The 14215-nt window shown below is 31.8% G+C and overlaps 4 protein-coding genes across 5 annotated transcripts; 2 read left to right on the top strand and 2 right to left on the bottom strand.

Moving 5' to 3' along the window:
- Positions 1-273: 273 nt before the first annotated feature.
- Positions 274-4979, top strand: LOC105200811 (NADH-cytochrome b5 reductase 3). 2 transcript variants are annotated; one of them, XM_011168549.3, is made up of 4 exons: positions 274-525; positions 2603-2935; positions 3003-3191; positions 3318-4979. In XM_011168549.3, the coding sequence occupies exons 1-4, from the start codon at positions 502-504 to the stop codon at positions 3699-3701; spliced, it is 930 nt and encodes a 309-aa protein (XP_011166851.1). In that variant the 5' UTR covers positions 274-501; the 3' UTR covers positions 3702-4979. The 2 variants fall into 2 exon arrangements, with proteins under 2 accessions (XP_011166851.1, XP_011166853.1); XM_011168551.3 differs by lacking the exon at positions 274-525 and adding an exon at positions 1706-2171.
- A 6-nt stretch (positions 4980-4985) lies between these two features.
- On the bottom strand, positions 4986-7829 carry LOC105200812 (T-complex protein 1 subunit beta). Its single transcript, XM_011168552.3, has 7 exons — positions 7678-7829; positions 7032-7341; positions 6522-6958; positions 6361-6438; positions 6060-6284; positions 5553-5934; positions 4986-5446 (listed from the first exon to the last, which is right to left on the bottom strand). The coding sequence occupies exons 1-7, from the start codon at positions 7678-7680 to the stop codon at positions 5274-5276; spliced, it is 1608 nt and encodes a 535-aa protein (XP_011166854.1). The 5' UTR covers positions 7681-7829; the 3' UTR covers positions 4986-5273.
- Positions 7830-8175: 346 nt separating this feature from the next.
- LOC105200809 (trafficking protein particle complex subunit 2-like protein) lies at positions 8176-9882 on the bottom strand. The gene is made up of 7 exons (XM_011168547.3): positions 9832-9882; positions 9556-9679; positions 9061-9104; positions 8732-8913; positions 8574-8661; positions 8409-8488; positions 8176-8327 (listed from the first exon to the last, which is right to left on the bottom strand). Exons 1-7 carry the CDS (start codon positions 9868-9870, stop codon positions 8285-8287), a joined length of 600 nt encoding a protein of 199 aa, XP_011166849.1. The 5' UTR covers positions 9871-9882; the 3' UTR covers positions 8176-8284.
- A 463-nt stretch (positions 9883-10345) lies between these two features.
- LOC105200810 (digestive cysteine proteinase 1) lies at positions 10346-14189 on the top strand. The gene is made up of 12 exons (XM_011168548.3): positions 10346-10668; positions 11158-11210; positions 11309-11476; positions 11597-11769; positions 11883-11987; positions 12058-12217; positions 12339-12528; positions 12601-12821; positions 12895-12995; positions 13156-13287; positions 13377-13566; positions 13642-14189. The coding sequence occupies exons 2-12, from the start codon at positions 11165-11167 to the stop codon at positions 13824-13826; spliced, it is 1671 nt and encodes a 556-aa protein (XP_011166850.1). The 5' UTR covers positions 10346-10668; positions 11158-11164; the 3' UTR covers positions 13827-14189.
- The last annotated feature ends 26 nt before the right edge of the window (positions 14190-14215 follow it).

Here is a 14215-nt window from a genome sequence, read left to right on the forward strand (position 1 = left end):
AGGAAGAAAGAGATGTAACAAAAAAAATTGATTCAAATATTACATAAATTACATAAATTATTTTGCATATTGTCATATATTTAGAATAAAATTAACACTCTTTAATATTGTTAAAGTCTGCATGCGCATAAATCAAGAAATTGAAATCAGTATTGTCTAAATTGTGGAAAACAAATCTCTCTTTACAAAATAAAGAGAGGTGCGCAGATGTTAGTTACATTACTGGCAGAGTGATAATAACGTACGATATATGCGATATGCTGTGTCCTCGACATATACACGAGAGAACGCGCGCCGATCTTTTCTTATTCGTTTCTCGCTCGGAAATCGAGAAGCCAAAGAAGAAGTCTCTCTCTCTCTCTCTCTTTAATTCTCTTTCGCGGAAGAATTTGATTATTATTGTTTCTTAATGACATAACGTGTGTCGGACAATCCAGCAGTTATTTCTCAGCGATTTGTGTGTACGCGCGGATTCTTTGACGAAACTGTTAAGTAGAAAATATGGACTCGTTGATCAATTCTGAAGTACGTATATATTTTATAATTTACATCGAAAGAGATAAAAATCATTACGTAAGGATTCAAAAGATTTATAATTTCAATCGTTTTTCGCTCATTTCCAATATTTTGATATACTATTTTAGTTTACAAACTTTTTATTTTACATGTATACATTTCATGCAGATCATCCTTTTATCGATCATTAAATTGATCATTAATCGACGCGATGAGCCGCTTCATAATGCTTGCATAGAGTATATCGCGTTTTAAAAATTAATATATTGTACTTAAGTAGAGCGTTTTCGCGATTAATACATGATGCGCGCGATGCATCACCTCTATCCTTGTTAATCTTGGCATAAATTAATGGATGAATTACATACATGCGCAGCATGCGTGAAACGGAATACACTCCTATCATTGTCGGAAACGTAGTAGAACAAGTTTTTACGTAATCAATGCAATAAAAACATTGATATGCTAATAGTTACATGTGCAATAATAACCGCTCTCGTGTTTGTATCTTTCTTTATAACATGTTATTGCAATAATTATTTTTATTTTACAATTATCAGTGCTCGAACTATGTATATATCACTGTATCAAATTAATTATTTAAAGTGAAATAAATTAACTTGTAAATAAATTATGCCATGGCCTTGTTCTAAAAATGTTTTTACAGTGAAATTAAATGAGGTACTCTACTTTGCTACTTTTTATTGATAAATAACTTTTAAACGAGTAAATGGATCTAAATAAAATTTTCTACGAATATTTATTAATTATTTTAGTAATGTAAAAAGCTTGCTCTTTATTCGTAATGATATCTTAATTTTGATCTAAATTTGTAGAACAAGTTTTTACGTAATCAAAGATAAAATGTATCAAAAGGAGATTTAAATTTATTCAAAAATCAAGAGCAAAGAAGAAAAGCAATATGTAATATTTTGTTATTAAAGGCAAATAATTTTTTTTATCATGTAAAACTTGAAAAAAGATAAGAAAAATATATAGATAAAAATGTTGTAATTCTACAATCTAATCACGTATGATGAAACAGTTAGTTTTCTTTACGTGTTTTCTATATACTCAAAAAAATAAATATAACATATAATCAGAAGAATGAAAAAAAATTGTATAAAATAAAAAGGCATGCAGGTGAGACGATCGAGCCCATGGCGGTGTTCGTGGTTTATTATTATATTCTTTTATCGCTGACTGTGCAAAACTATAATGAAATGCACCTGAGATAATATTATTAATGTATGTGGTAAGATCGCGCGGTCACAGACGGTTATCTCTGCAAATCGACCGATGACAAAAAGGAACACGCGCTTTCGGCTTAACGTAATATTACCACGAGTAATGCGGCTATAAATACATTGCACGTGCCCAACGTCCTATTCCGAAAATGTGAGAAGCCGAGTCTATTTTAATGGATTAGAGCGAGTTCCGGAGTCGGACAGTGCTAGTTTCGCTGACCCTAGACGCCGTACCGTCGAGTCATCATCCTGGCGAGAGTCGATCTCGATCGCGTCAACTTGCGCTGTGAGAAGCGTGAAGCGTGAAGCGTCCCCACAGTCACTCCACCGGCTTGATCGCGTTGCCCTTTAACCTCTTGGTCCGATCCACGTGCCCTATCGATCACGATGTCGAACATACGAGCGTTGGTAAGGCCCACACTTCAACAGAAATCTGATTTCGCCAATAATCACGCGAGTATCACGGTATTGTTACGCTATTATCGCTTACAGCAACGATTTGTACTTTGCACAATAGGTGTGATAATGATTCGGGAAACTTATAAATTTTGGAGATGTACCTGATGCACCTTATCAATTTATGATTGTTCCGTAAAGATTCGACGACTTTTTGATGCACATATTCATTTTTATGTAGGACATTACTCTTCTACATATATCCTTGAAAGTTTAATCTGCAAAAATCCTTGCAATTTAACAAAGAAACTGATCATGTGTAACATTTTTAAAAATGTGAAAAGTGACGTACATATTTGTAGAGAAAGGAATTCATAAAAATCAAATCTATAAGAATATTATATATGCACTGTGTACATTAAAATTAAATTTTATGTCTTTAGATGCTCCCAACCGTGGCTGCGATAGGATCGATAGTTATTGTAGGAATAGCATTTAAAATATATAAATCCTTGAGTGAGAAAAAGAAAAAGTCTGCGCCGATACTACTAGTTGATCCAGTTGTTAAGTACAGTTTACCTCTAATCCAAAAAGACATAATAAGTCACGATACCAGGAGGTTTAGATTTGGATTACCATCGCCGAATCATGTCTTGGGTCTGCCAATCGGTCAACATATACATTTAACAGCGAAAATTGGAGAAGAGGTTGTGATACGTTCATATACACCTGTTTCAAGCGACGATGATCGAGGCTATGTTGATCTCGTCATCAAGGTAAATAACAATACAGAATTGGTAATAATGGGAAAAAAAACATGTTTTGATCATGTGTGATTTATAGGTATACTTCAAAAATGTGCATCCAAAATTCCCTGAAGGGGGAAAAATGTCTCAACATTTGGAAAACATGAAAATAGGGGATACCATTGACTTTAGAGGACCATCTGGTAGACTGATTTACAAAGGACAGGGAAAAGTCTCTATAAAACTTCTCAGGAAGGAACCACCTGTAGAATATAATGTTAAAAGGGTAAGTCCATTTGCTGCTGTGTATGTATATTGAATATAATAATTTTTACAATTTGTTTTTATTATCGCTATTAAGAACAACTTTGTTTTTAACATATGTGACAAATTTGTGTAAATTTCTATGTAGATGGTTATGCTCGCTGGTGGTACAGGCATCACACCGATGCTGCAGCTAATTCGTGCGATAATAAAGGACCCTACAGATGAAACTCAAACCTCTTTGCTGTTCGCCAATCAGACGGAAAAAGACATTTTGTTGAAAGATGAATTGGATGAAATCGCCAAAAAATACCCGAATAAAGTAAAAATTTGGTACACCTTAGACTCGAGTAGCGAGGCATGGTCTTACAGTACAGGATATATAAGTGCTGATATGATAAAGAAGCATATGTTTCCACCATCACCTGATACTATCGTATTAATGTGTGGGCCACCTCCGATGATTAATTTTGCTTGTACTCCAAATCTCGATAAAGTTGGCTATGATACTAAATTACGATTCGCATATTAATTGGTCATTAAGATCGTATGACAGTTGATATTTGGCGGAGATTTACATGCTTTTAGTATTTTAATAAAATTAAAAATCCATTTTTTTATGCAATATAATATATAACCCACTTTAATGAAAGATATTCAATAACGTGTTAATCAAACAGATCTGTGTTGGAAAATTTCCAACAAAACATAAAGAAAAAAAAATAACGTTAGACTCTCGAAATTGTCAAAAATGAAACAATCAAGGGCTAATGAGAGTTATAACACGATTGATGGTGCATACAAAATCTTTTTATTCCAATTATTTAAATATTCTTGAACGTTTCGGTCCCACTTTGGACCCTCCTCATAACAAAAATTCTCCAGATAATGTAGTGTTCGTTTGCTTAGTCTAATAAGTATATACATTATTGTGCACGAAACATTTGCATTAACATTACGATTTTTAAGAAGTTACTCTTACACAAGTCAGCAATATCTTTTCAAGATTTCAAAATGATCCATCAGCTTAAGAAAAGTTTGTGAAACTCTTTTACTGCAGAAATTTATACAGACATTACGCTATAAATATATCAAGATACTAATTACTATCAAGAAAAATGATTTTACCTAACAATAATGACTGGATGGATTTCATTATGATGCTATTAGAAATATATCAGTTTCTTCACATACATACCGTATTATCTGGAGCATTTTTGTTATGCTGAGGATGGTCCAAAGTGGGATCAAAACGTTTAAGAATATTTAAATAATTGGAATAAAAAGATTTTGTACGCATCATCAACCGCATTATAACTCTCATTAGCCTTTGATTGTTTTATTTTTGAAAACATAAAGACACCTCCAACAGTATTGACAATTGCTAAGAGTTATAAATTTATAATTAAATGCAGCCATACTAATAGCGTATAGTGACCACTATTCCATGTAGTGTAAGAATGTCTATCCATAAAAATAATGTTTACAAGATACGCCAGTCATCCTTTTTTGCTTATTTCTTTTTTATTGGGATATGGGCTGTGATTGGCAAATGACAGAAATCTGTAGAGCTTAATCTAGGAAAAATGGGATTACAAATCATGCATGTAAAATGAATAGTTGCCTTATCACTAACAAAATATACTTTATACAATTTATAATATCCACATATTATTATAAAAATAATCTATCTAATAGATGAATAAAGTATATTGTTAGTGCATAGGAATATTCATGTAAAATATTGTATCTCGAAGCATTTATTAATGTTGAATCGATTGTAATGTTATAAAAAAATTTTGAACATGTACAGACGTCTTCTTACTGTATAATACTTTATTTGTGAGAGATTTCAATCTTAGAATATAATTTTTATATATAAAAATGAAAGATATAACATTCAAAAAATGGAGTATATTCTTGCTATTAGTACATTAATATTACCAAATGCATTTTCGTCGATGAGAAACTAATACAATAAAATATTTAAGTATTAATTAAACACATTAATTAATTTAAGAGGCCACATATGCATGAAAAATTGTAAGCAATTGTGAAATTTAAGCGAAAGTATCTTCTTCCATTTTTTTTTTTTTTTAATGAATTAACAACGTCCTCTGTCTTGTACGCGTTTTCTAGGAGCCGCGCGTAAAATATCATCCACTCGAAGTATCATTTCCGCTGCTTCAGCTGCACTCACGAGAACTTGCCTCTTCACCACCCAAGATTCAGTAATTCCTAGCTGCTTCATACACCCGATTTTCCCCATTTCCATATCTGCAAAATCAAAGAGCATATTTAATATTTTGTCATGTGAAACTATTTAGTCATTATGTTTGAAAATATTATTAATGATAAAAGAGCTTAATAATTAAAAACTCACCTAATCCCATGGTATTGCCGCCGGAATAATGCGCGGCTCTCAACTCGCTAATCAATTGCGCTGAATCGTAGCCAGCATTGTCGGCAATAATGGTCGGCAGTTGCTGCAACGCTCGTGCGAAGGCTTCTATTGCCACCGCCTCTTTACCCGGCGTAGCTGCGGCTGCTCGCATAACAGCGCAAGCCATAATCATTTCACTGCATCCACCACCATAAACTATTCTTGACTCGCGTACCGTGGCAGTTAAAACACAAAGAGCGTCGTGCAGTGATCTCTCTGCTTCGTCGATGATCTGCTGTGTTGCACCACGGATAACGATGGTGCACGCTTCACCCAACGAAACTCCAGAGAATCTTAAGAGTGTATCTTCTCCTATCATGACCTGAAACAATATAAGTGTATATATAATTAGAGTTGTAATGAAACTAATCGTATGCAACAATATAGTGTTCCGTCGTATACGTGGAATTGCAAAAGTACATAGATTGTATAAAATCTTAAATTTACCTGTTCGATAAGATCGCATTTTCCCAGTTTGACTAAATCTGGATTGTCAAAAGTACTAACGATCTCTCCGCCAGTAACAAGTGCAAGTCTCTCAATACCGTCAAAATCAGCGTGCTCAATAGCCATAATTCCAGCATCAGCAAATAATTGTTCTGGATAATTATATATTAATTGCCTATTGATGAAAACGTTGCAGCCATGCTTCAAGATTTTGTCAACCTTATCCTGTGTAGGGATTTGGAAAATTATTATACATCAATTATAAATTTACAAATATGAAACTTTTAAATATTTTTATTACCTTCATCTTGTCTTTTTCTGCAGCTTCTAATTCTGCTATTTTTGCCATTGAATCTACACGTACTCTGGAGCCAAATACCTACAAACAAATGCATATATTAGATTTATTTATTAGATAATTAAGAAAAATATTTTTATATGTAACAGAAGAAATGTAATTACCTTAATTTTATCCAAGTCCATAGCTGTATTAGCAATAAGTATACGAGCATCGGAAACTTTTTGTGGTTGGTGAACACCCGGTTTTTTATCTAATAAGAATCCTTCATCCAAGAAGGAATCGGCAAGTGTTGCTCCACGTTTTTTTATAATTTGAATCGCGGACAATTTACCAGAGCCTTTAAGACGCAACACTGCGTCAACCGCGAGCTTGCTGAAGTGCTCTTTGTGCTGAGATAAGATCTTGGAACTCAATGTCGTACGCGCAATATTTAATAAATCCTCCCGAAAACGATCAGGATCCGCAGAGTTGTCCGTGGATGCATATTTTAAAGCCTCAAGCGCTGCATTTGTAGCAATTCTCCAACCACTAATGATAGTTTGTGGGTGAATCTTTTGATTTTCAATTAACTTTTCGGCTTCTCGCAAAAACTCAGCAGCTACAAAAAGATAAAAAATTAAATATTTAAGATTATATAATTTAAAAATTTAAATAAATAATATTGTACATACTAAGAACAGTAACTGAAGTAGTGCCATCACCCACTTCATCATCTTGGACGCGAGATATATCTACCAAAATCTTGGCAGCAGGATTATCAACGCCAATGCTCTTGAGGATAGTGGCCCCATCATTCGTGACATGTACCTGTCCCTCGGACCTGCCTTGAGATACAAGTATCTTGTCCATGCCCTTAGGACCAAGAGTAGATTTCACCAGGTCTCCAATGGCTATGACTCCAACAAATGAACTTAACCTAGCGATCTCCGCCTTCTCTTCTCCAGCCTCATTTTTGAGGATTCGCACTGGATTTAAGGAGACCTTAGAATCAAATAAGTCAATTCACTTAGCTGTCCACGATATAATTTGTCATATATAAATTTTTCATTATAAAATTGCAAATTGTTTTTAAGGGATTATTTATGAGTACGTCAGAAATCAATCCAAAAGTTGATTAAAAAAATTTGATTCTTAGAGATAAAATCAAGTTTCTTAAAAGCAATATTAAAATTATCTATCGTATTGTTTATTCCTTCGATACTTCAATAACACGTGAGCCATAGAATCATGCTCTCAGACCGGGTTCTGACGATCAAGAGAATCGCTAGTATTTACTGTAATTACAATATATAAGGTTACAAGGATTACAATAATTACCATGGCGAGTCAATGCGGCGTATACGAGGATACCTTTTTCCCAGAAATCACGTAAGTTCCAAAAATTAAAACTTTGGACACACGTTGACGGCAAACGCTTGTGATTCAGGCAATTGTCGCCATGCTGCGTGACTTTGGAACCATTTCTATGGAACGATTATTTCGCATATCTGTTTACGATTCGCTGCTTTTGGACGTCAAGATGTAAGAACAAATTATAAAGTTCAATCGAGAAAATGGATGCATGCGTGAACCAATCAAGAACTTTGAACGTATAGGTTGTATTTAATGCGAAGCTTGCTTTAAGTGGATTATCTTTTCCGGATTTAATTCCTTTTAAGGTCAGGACCGCGATCAAATCAATCGATTTGCCGCATAAGGATTTTAACGATAATAAAATAATAAATTATACATATGAAAATGTGAAATGTAATAAATGGCATAGCAGATAAACAAAAAAGGAAAAATAAATTTAGGATAGTTAAAAATTGATTAATCTTACAATCTTTTATGTATATATATTTATTATCGATTACATAAAGTTTTCGTGTAATGTAAATTTTTTGCTATTTATAACAGTAAAGTATTTTTAAATATCTCTAAAATATTATATAACACTCATTATTTCCAGCACCGATGCATCAAATGACCTATGAAAATGCAAGTTTAATAAATAACGAATATCTTTTTTTAATTATAACATATGTGTGTACATACATATAAATACTTACTTAGACTTTATCTCATCACCTGGAATGTAAAATGGATTGCAAACAGCATTGGAATATGCAGCGTGTAACTTCTTGAAAATCTGTTTTAACCATTTATCAAAAATGTTCATATAAATTATTTATATATAATGTATATTTATATATAAAGCATGAGAAGAACGTTACCGTCTTTATTTCGTTATCCCTCAATGATACATTGGATGATTGTAATACTATGACAAATTTGATTTTTGTGTTTGTAGCATAACCATATCTGAAAATAGGAATGTTCAAACTTATTTAATGTATAATTTGTACTTATCATAGGGCGACACGTTACATACATTTTATATTCTTCAGTTGCAAATAATAAGCCTAGATATAAGTCGCGTATATCAACCGTTGTTTTATTGCCTACGTTCAGCTTTTCCTCTATAATGTCAATCGACGTGTGTACTTTGTAATGAAACTGCAATCCAGCAGCTTCGTCCGTGCATTGATATATTTTAATAAATTTTGGGGAGTTCTACAAAATATGCATCAATTAATGGAATAATTTAATGTTCTAACAGCCCATAAAGCAATTCAATTGTACACATATGCTGCGTTATATACGAAAATTTGTCATCGGAATGTCATAACCTACAAGTCAGAAAATATCGTATATACTTGCATCTTTACCAATAACTGCTACGCAAGCGGCCATTTTAGGAGATTCTACAAAAACGCAAAGAGAAATCTATTACAATACACTACACATTTTTGCAGAGTATAATTTTCCGCGAGAACAATCGCGAATACGCAACGCGAACGTTCCGTAACAAGTAGCGATGCTAGGTTAGTTCGACACCACTGTGTCATAATGCTTGCAGTTGTTTGAATAAAGAAAAACATTTTTTTTTTATGAATAATTTTACTGGTATAAAATATAAATGTTAGCATAGTACAAAGAATATGCACATTAAATATACAGATAGCCTAATTTATAATTTTACATTACATAATTACATTTATACAAAACACTAATAATTTGTACAATATTGAAGATTTGCATACAGCTAATATATTATACATAAATTCTATTATTGATCATTATAATATCTTCTTTTCAAAGTTCTGTACTTGCGCAACATATACAAAGCTTCCAGTTCTTTTATCACAAAATTACCGTGGTTTATCATCTTTTCTATCTTATCAGGATCAGTTTCCGTTTTGTTCTTATCAAAAGCTCTCTTAAGCTTGGTTTTGAAGTATTCATATCCTTTTGGATAATCTTGACCCATGTACAACAGCTGTAACAAAATGCAAAATGAAAATTCAAGATAACGCGCAATAAAAAAAAGTGTCAAAAAAATATATGCCTCTTGATGATTTTATTTATTTCAAGAAACATGATCATTAGAATGATATTTAGAAATTGAATGTGTATAAATAACTTTATTACCGTTTTGTACAAATTAATAACTTTAGTGCGTTGTGACATGACACATAATAAATCTTGGTCTAGCTGCAACTAACTCGGGGAACTCGGACTTCGGAGTTGCTCGGAGTCTCTTAAACTGCTCAAGTCGATTGCCAATAATAATAATAATCATTCAATATTATCTACGATCGTTTTCATTGGAGACAAATGATAAAAATCAGAGAATCAACAGTGTGTGTTGTAAACTATTTGATAGGCATTAGGTTTGTTCTATGTAGTTATACTTTTTGCATTGTTCGTTTTCTTTTCCTCTCCAAAGCAACACTTTTGTCTTTAATGTATTCTTATATTAGACATCGTCGTATGTATGTATATATGTATATATACACTGGGTGTTGAACGAAACTACAGTCCACTTTGATGCTACAAATGCATTGAAATGTTTTATTGACCAATCGGAATAAAGAATTTTACGAATTGACCAATCAAAGAATGTTTTAAAGCATTCGCAACGTTTTGAGTCGCTCGAAGTCGAAGTGTGAATTTTGCATAAAGAAGAATTGCAGAATGTGCATGAGATGCATTCTGTTAATTCTGTTTGAAATAACATGTTAAAATTTACATTGAATCAATTAATCGCAATCAATCAAGATACTGTGTATTGACCAATTGACGACGTGGGAATCGAGTGGTCTATTTATGTGTATGTGTGTACTGTATATACAAAGGAATTTTTTTTGATATTCTGCGAACGTAAACAAAGATAAGAAAGTATATATTGCCCTCTGGCCACATTCCACTATTGTCTTTTGCTTCGAGAAGGACGAGAAGCAAGAGCCTTTCTGCGTCGCAATCGAGGTAAATTTTATACGTGTTATTTCAAGCTCCGTTTTTATTTTTTTAACATTGTTATTCATTATTTTCGAAATAAACAGCATTTTGTACTTTACACAAAACCAAATAATTTCATAATGATATTGTCAATAAAAATTAATAACGTTTGAAAAGAACAAAGTGAATGTTGCGAGTTACATTCTCCTCATTAGTTTCTTGGATATCTAAAAACCATTTAATTGTTTTTACAATACAGTAGTTGCATTGATGATTTTTAGTTACGTTTTTATCAATTATGGTGTTTTGATAAATATTATTTGATGAGGGAATAATATTCCATTGTTGCAACGATGATATGCCTTTTTCTTATTATCTTATATAAAAAAGATATTAATTCCATTGCTATGTATATCATCGTTTGTCAATCAAAATATAATCTGGCTAGGTCAGCTGTGTTATCAGAATGATGATAAATGTTTAAATATATATTCGTCCATATATTATATGTTTCAGAGACACAATGAAAATGTCTAACCTTAAGAATAGTGTACTTCTAATACTCTGTGGTAAATTACTTATGTTGTTATATACAATAGTAATTTTTTTTACTTACTATATGTCTCCAAGGATTTTCTTGCAAACAATATTTTAAAAAATTTTATAGGAATATGTTGTACAGCAGCGCTTCCCAAAGAAAACTTGACAGCTCCAACATTCAGTAAAACTTATACAGTAAAAGGAACTTTGTACATACCATATGCAGAAATTCGAGAGCCTTTCTATGCATGGTACGATGGCACCAGTGGTTCTAGTAGAATCGATTATTATGGAGGTATTTAAAGATGATAATCTTATATTTATTTTTTATTTATTTTTAGATTCTATTCAGATGAACTATTTAGTATACATAGTATATCTATACAACATATAAATATGTTTCTTTGTCTAATAGGGATGGTTAAAACTTTTCAACTGGCTAACAAAGGACTATATGGAGCTAGTATAAAATTAGCACCTATTACCACAGAGACTGTTAGTAATGAAGAAACATGTCTTCAAGTGAATGGTACTGATGATGTTAAAATACAACCGCAGTCTATCCTTCCAGATGCATCTGAAATGGAGGCAAGTGAAATTACAGAATATAAATTATATCTTTGCAGTTTCATAAAGTATACGTATGTATACACATGTATACAAAATATATATAAATGGCTTTTAATAAAATTTATGTACAGTGTATTGGAGAAGAGATGATCAACGGATTACTGTGCGAGAAATGGCGACTTGTACAAGAAATTGGGGAAAAAACAAATAAGTACACTCTGTGGATACGTTATAAGGTAAGAATAAAATTGTGAATGTAATAAAATAATTAAATCTGCAATACTTAAAGAAAATAATCTTTGTCAGAAATCGCCATATCTACCAAAAGTCAAAGAACCTATTCCTATGAGATATGAAATGAAAGGATTTAATAGCCTTTTAGGTTCACATTATGATCATTACTATTTGGAATATGATTGGTATTCCTCTGATAAACCTTCTGAGGATGTTTTTAAAATTGTAGAAGGTACGTAAAATTCTTACATATTTTTCCAGTTGGTGGTAACTGATATATAAAGATTTTTTTATTATATAATAATAAAATATTTGTATCAAATTTACATAATTACAAGGAGAATTATTTACAGATTCTAAGTGCGTCAGTTTCCCGGGTCCAGGTGAAAATCATATATATACTTTTAACCCAATGCGTGAATTTATTCATAATTATGAAGATCATTTGCATCAAGCATTTGACAAATTCAAAAAGACTCATAATAAAGTTTACAACGATTTGGATCACATGTATCGTAAAGATTTATTTAGACAAAATCTAAGGTATATTTATATCACGAGAAATACGTATTGTCATTACAAAAAATAATTGCTTCATATGTAAATAATTTCCAGATTTATTCATTCTACAAACCGTGCTAATTTGGGTTATCAGTTAGATGTGAATCATTTGGTGGATCGTAGCGATCTCGAATTGAAAGCTTTACGAGGCAAACAATACTCTCCTGGTGTACACAATGGTGGAGCACCATTCCCACATGATATCGAAAAGGAAATCGCAGATGTACCTGATAGTTTAGATTGGAGATTGTATGGCGCTGTAACGCCAGTCAAAGGTTTATAATTTATTATATTTATAATATATATGTTATATATACATATATATATATAAACGTTTTATTTAAATAGATCAATCAGTTTGCGGCTCTTGTTGGAGTTTTGGTACTACTGGCGCGGTAGAAGGTGCATATTATATGAAGCATAACAAATTAGTACGTCTATCTCAACAGGTAAGCAATTTGTAAAAATATCAAAATTTACAAATTTTTTCTATTGGATTAATTACTAATTTTTATTTTGTTTGATAAATTTATAATGTTAACTGTTATAATGATAATATAGTATAGTTTATACTAACAGATCAATAATCTTGTGACATTAATACTGTAGGCTCTCATTGATTGTTCATGGGGATTTGGTAATAACGGATGTGATGGCGGAGAAGATTTCCGTTCATATCAGTGGATGATGAAACATGGTGGTTTACCTACTGAAGAAGATTATGGTGGTTATTTGGGACAGGTAAATTATTTGATTGCACTTATTAGTGAAAATTATGTCTGATAATTGATATAATTTATAACATGCAGAATAAAAAAACTTTTTTATAGGATGGATATTGTCATATAAACAATGTAACATTAACAGCTAACATCACAGGTTTTGTTAATGTTCCTCCACGTAGCGTGCAAGCTTTAAAAATCGCTATTGCTAAGCACGGTCCTATTTCTGTTGCTATTGATGCCTCTCATAAGACATTCTCTTTTTACTCTCATGGAGTGTATTACGACCCAGCTTGTGGTAAGATCTAATTTATAGTTAAAAAAAATTCTGAATACAAATTTGTCATTCAAATAATTATAATTTTATGTATAGGCAATACCGAGGATAAATTAGATCATGCTGTTTTGGCTGTTGGATATGGTACTATGAATGGAAAAGGTTATTGGCTGGTAAAAAATTCTTGGTCAAATTATTGGGGCAATGATGGATATATTCTAATGGCGCAGAAGGATGACAATTGTGGAGTTCTTCTTACACCCACATATGTTACTATGTAACTGTAGTTCTATTTCTAAGAATTTCTAAGAATTGGTCTCATTTAAGCTCTCTTCAAATAAATAAATACTATTGAAATATGATTTTAAAAAATTGAGAGGCTATATCAGATATATTTAGCTATACATTTCATAACGAACAAAGAGTAATAAATTGTTGAAGATGTATTTAGTATACAAAAATCCGATTACTGATAATGAAGGAAAATAAAATATTTCTTAATTAAAAAAAGCGTCTATTAAACAATTTTTATTTTAATATTGAAAGGTGATTACTTAAAAAAAATAAAATAAAATATTTATATCAAAATATCATTTAAATTTGAAATATGTTGACAGCAGAAATAAACAGAATTATTCATGGAATTTATACAGGCATATATTTGTTTTAA

Source organism: Solenopsis invicta, chromosome 2 (genome assembly GCF_016802725.1).
Source record: "Solenopsis invicta isolate M01_SB chromosome 2, UNIL_Sinv_3.0, whole genome shotgun sequence".
NCBI classification, from domain to species: domain Eukaryota; kingdom Metazoa; phylum Arthropoda; class Insecta; order Hymenoptera; family Formicidae; genus Solenopsis; species Solenopsis invicta.